This window comes from Mandrillus leucophaeus, unplaced genomic scaffold (assembly GCF_000951045.1).
Source record: "Mandrillus leucophaeus isolate KB7577 unplaced genomic scaffold, Mleu.le_1.0 Scaffold345, whole genome shotgun sequence".
NCBI classification, from domain to species: domain Eukaryota; kingdom Metazoa; phylum Chordata; class Mammalia; order Primates; family Cercopithecidae; genus Mandrillus; species Mandrillus leucophaeus.
In genome coordinates, this window is record NW_012103643.1 from 1,134,165 (window position 1) to 1,137,333 (window position 3,169).

At 52.5% G+C, this 3,169-nt stretch overlaps 1 protein-coding gene across 1 annotated transcript in view; it reads right to left on the reverse strand.

The window, feature by feature from the left end:
* Positions 1 to 220: 220 nt before the first annotated feature.
* The window catches only part of HUNK (hormonally up-regulated Neu-associated kinase), a 77,312-nt gene continuing 74,363 nt past the window's right edge, over positions 221 to 3,169 (reverse strand). Inside the window, exon 11 of the mRNA XM_011989061.1 lies at positions 221 to 935. Within this exon, the coding sequence (XP_011844451.1) occupies positions 277 to 935 (659 nt within the window). The 3' untranslated portion in view covers positions 221 to 276. The remainder of the gene's footprint in view (positions 936 to 3,169) is intronic.

Consider the following 3,169-nt stretch of genomic DNA (forward strand, 5'->3'; position numbering starts at 1 on the left):
GTTGAGAGGAAGGAAGATCTGAAAGATAGAGATTGGCTGCCCCTGGAGCCAACCCTCCTGGCGATTCCAGCATCTCTGGGGGTCCCTAAGTGAGGTTGGGTTGTGCAGGCTTTGGGTCTGTGGATTCAGCTACAGGTGGGATACTGCATGGCAGGAACCAATGGGGCCACTAAGGATGCTCCAAGCGAGGCCTTGGAATGTTCACACCCTGACAGTTGTGTGGAGCTCTGTTGCGTTGCTATTTGCTAGAGATACCCCACATCCCGCTGGCCCAAGTTAGCACTGGGTCTTGACCCCATCGGCCATGTCAAAGGCAAGGTTCACGGGGGCCAGGGGCTGCAGCGGGGGCAGGCTGGCCTCCAGGGGCCTATCTGCAGATGGCTGCAGACTCTGATGGCGCTTCCTCAGCATCTGTCCGATGCCCATCATGGGGAACCGGCCTCGGCTTTTCACACAATTCGGGCTCCCCAGAGGCTGCATGGGGCCATTGCTGGGAACCGGAGGTGGGGAACACAGGCCCTCCTCTTTTGGGGGGCTGTTTTTATCTTCATGAGCAAAAGACACGAGAGTTGGATGCAAAGGAGTATGCAGAGGCGACATGCTTCCGGACGGCAGCCCCGGGGACAGCGTCCTCTCGCTGGAATTTCTGCGAGCCAAGCTGACCGGGGAGTTCAGAATCCTGTAGTGATGAGAGGGAGACAGCACTTCTATGTGGTCGTCTCGGTCCACAGACTCGAAGGAGCGCACCATGTCCAGCATCAGGGGGTCTTCCTTGTGGGGGATGCCGGTGCTTCCGGACCCTGGCTGATGGGGCTCCGGTTTCTTCACAATCCTCGGGGTCCTGGGTGGTGGCACGGGGATGAACTCCATGGAGGAAGAAGCCACACAATTGGAGTCAGAGGTTTTGCGGAAAATATTGCGGCAGCCAAAGGAATCTGCACACCAAGAAAGCGCAAACAATCATGAGGACGCCTGGACAGTGTGCACAGCCCTTCTCCTGCCTGCTCTGACCTCCAGCTCGACTGAGACAGTTCCCCGCCAAGGTCAGAAGAAACTAGCCAGCAAACAGCCTTGGCTACTTTGCAAAAGTCACCAGCAGCGTGTCACTCTCCCCACAGACGCCAGGCAGTCTTTCTAGGACAGAGGGACAGAGGGCTGGCGACAGGAGGTCTCCTGGATTCCAATTTGCCTCATGGCCCCAACCTAACATTATGCCTGCTTTTGATTGCTTAAAATTCTGGATCCTAGGCAGCGGTGGCTCATGCCTGTAATCCCAGCACTTTAGGAGACCAAGGTGGGAGGACTGCTTGAGCCCAGGAGTTCAAGACCAGCCTGGGCCATATGGCAAGACCCTGTCTCTAAAAATTTTTTTAAAAATTAGCTGGGTGTGGTGGCATGCACCTGTGGTCTTGCAGGTGGTACTTGGGAGGCTGAGGTGGGAGGATCACCTGAACCTCGGAAGTGGAGGCTGCAGTGAGCCTTGATAGCACTACTGCACTGCAGGCTGGGTGACAGAGCGAGATTCTGTCTCACAAAAAAATGAAAAAAAAAAATCTGGACCTTGCCAAAGGATCTTGGAATAAAAAAGGCACATATACTCAAAAGCATATCCATAAAACTCCCAGAAGCACACCAAGGTCCCCTGACTGAACTCCCGCCAATCTGGTCCTTGGACAGCCCACACTGGAAGGCGTGCTTCCCTCGTGACTTTTAAAAAATTTATTTACTGTGGTAAAAAACACGTAACAGAAATGTTATCATCTTAACCATTTTTAAGTGTACAGTTCAGCTGTAATAAGTATATTCACACTGTTGTAGAATCAATCTGCAGAACTGTCTTCCTGTTGCAAATCTAACACCCCATATATATCCCCACGCTCTGAAACCCCCGGCAACCACCATTTTACTGCCTGTCTCTATGAATCGAACCACTCTAGGGACCTCATATAAGTGGAATCACACTATCTGCCTTCAGTGACTGGCGTAATTCACTTAGCATAATGCCCTCCAGGTTCATCTGTGTTGGAGCATGTGTCAGGATTTCCTTCCCTTTTAAGGCTCCCTCATGACTTTTGATCTGGATGGAGCCTCATCCAATTCTGAACGGGGGTAAAACATCATCCATCCATCCAGTTAAGGCAACGTGCCAGATCCCCATGGTTTCTGTCTCTGGTTGGCACAGACTAGAATCCAGGTTTGCAAACTGGGCCAGAAAAGAAAGGGGAAACCCTCTACAGATTTGGAGATGAGGGAAATAAAGCCAAGTTCATGTGGAATAAGCTCTGTCTTAGCTTCTTTCTTTTCCCATAACGTTTTATAGGCTCTGCGGAGGCCCAGCTGCAGGAGCAAGCTGCTGCCCACTGGGATCGATTCTGGGAGCAGCTGAGGGCATTGGGAAGCCTCCCTGCCTTGCAGAAATAAACACATAGGCGCTGAAATGAAACTGGCCGGCACAGGCGCCTGAGATGCATCAGCAGAAAGAAGTAAAACTTCATTAATGGCCAAGATCTCCAATGTTCCAGCTGCCACATGGACACTGCTGCCCCTCCCAGATCCACTGCATGCTCTGCCCCAGGGAAAGCAGGTTGCTTTGGGCAATGTGGGGACAGTGGCCTCTCTCTGGGAGCAGCATGGGAGGCAGAAGGACAGGAGACGGGTTCAAGTCCTGCTCAGGCACTAACTGCCTGCTACACCTGAGTGTATCTCAGACAGCCACGGCCCTCTCTGAACCTGGTTCATATTTAAGGATATTGAACTCCAAGAAGTGTCTCATCCCCCTCAGTAACAGGAACCTCTCTTCTACCTCACAGCTCTGCTTCAGGACGCCCTCGGCTCCTGTGTCCCCTCTCGGCGTTTCTACCATGTGTTAAGCCTACGCCCAGGAAGGTCTGCTTTTTGCATCTTTTAGCACTCGTCCCAGAGGAGGGAAATTCACGTTTGTCAGTTCTCTGTGATGGGCTGGATTCTGACTCAGGTGAGGAAGCCTATATATGCATCTCACCTCATCTGCCCAACAGCTCCGACAGGTGGGAGCCCTTACAAATCCAGTGAAGACCCTCAGCAGTAAAGGAACTTGCACCTCTGCAGGCAGCAGAGCTGGAATCTGAACTCAGGGAGATACCCGGTCTCCGCTCTGCACGCCATCTCTACTCCCACAGTTCCTTACAGC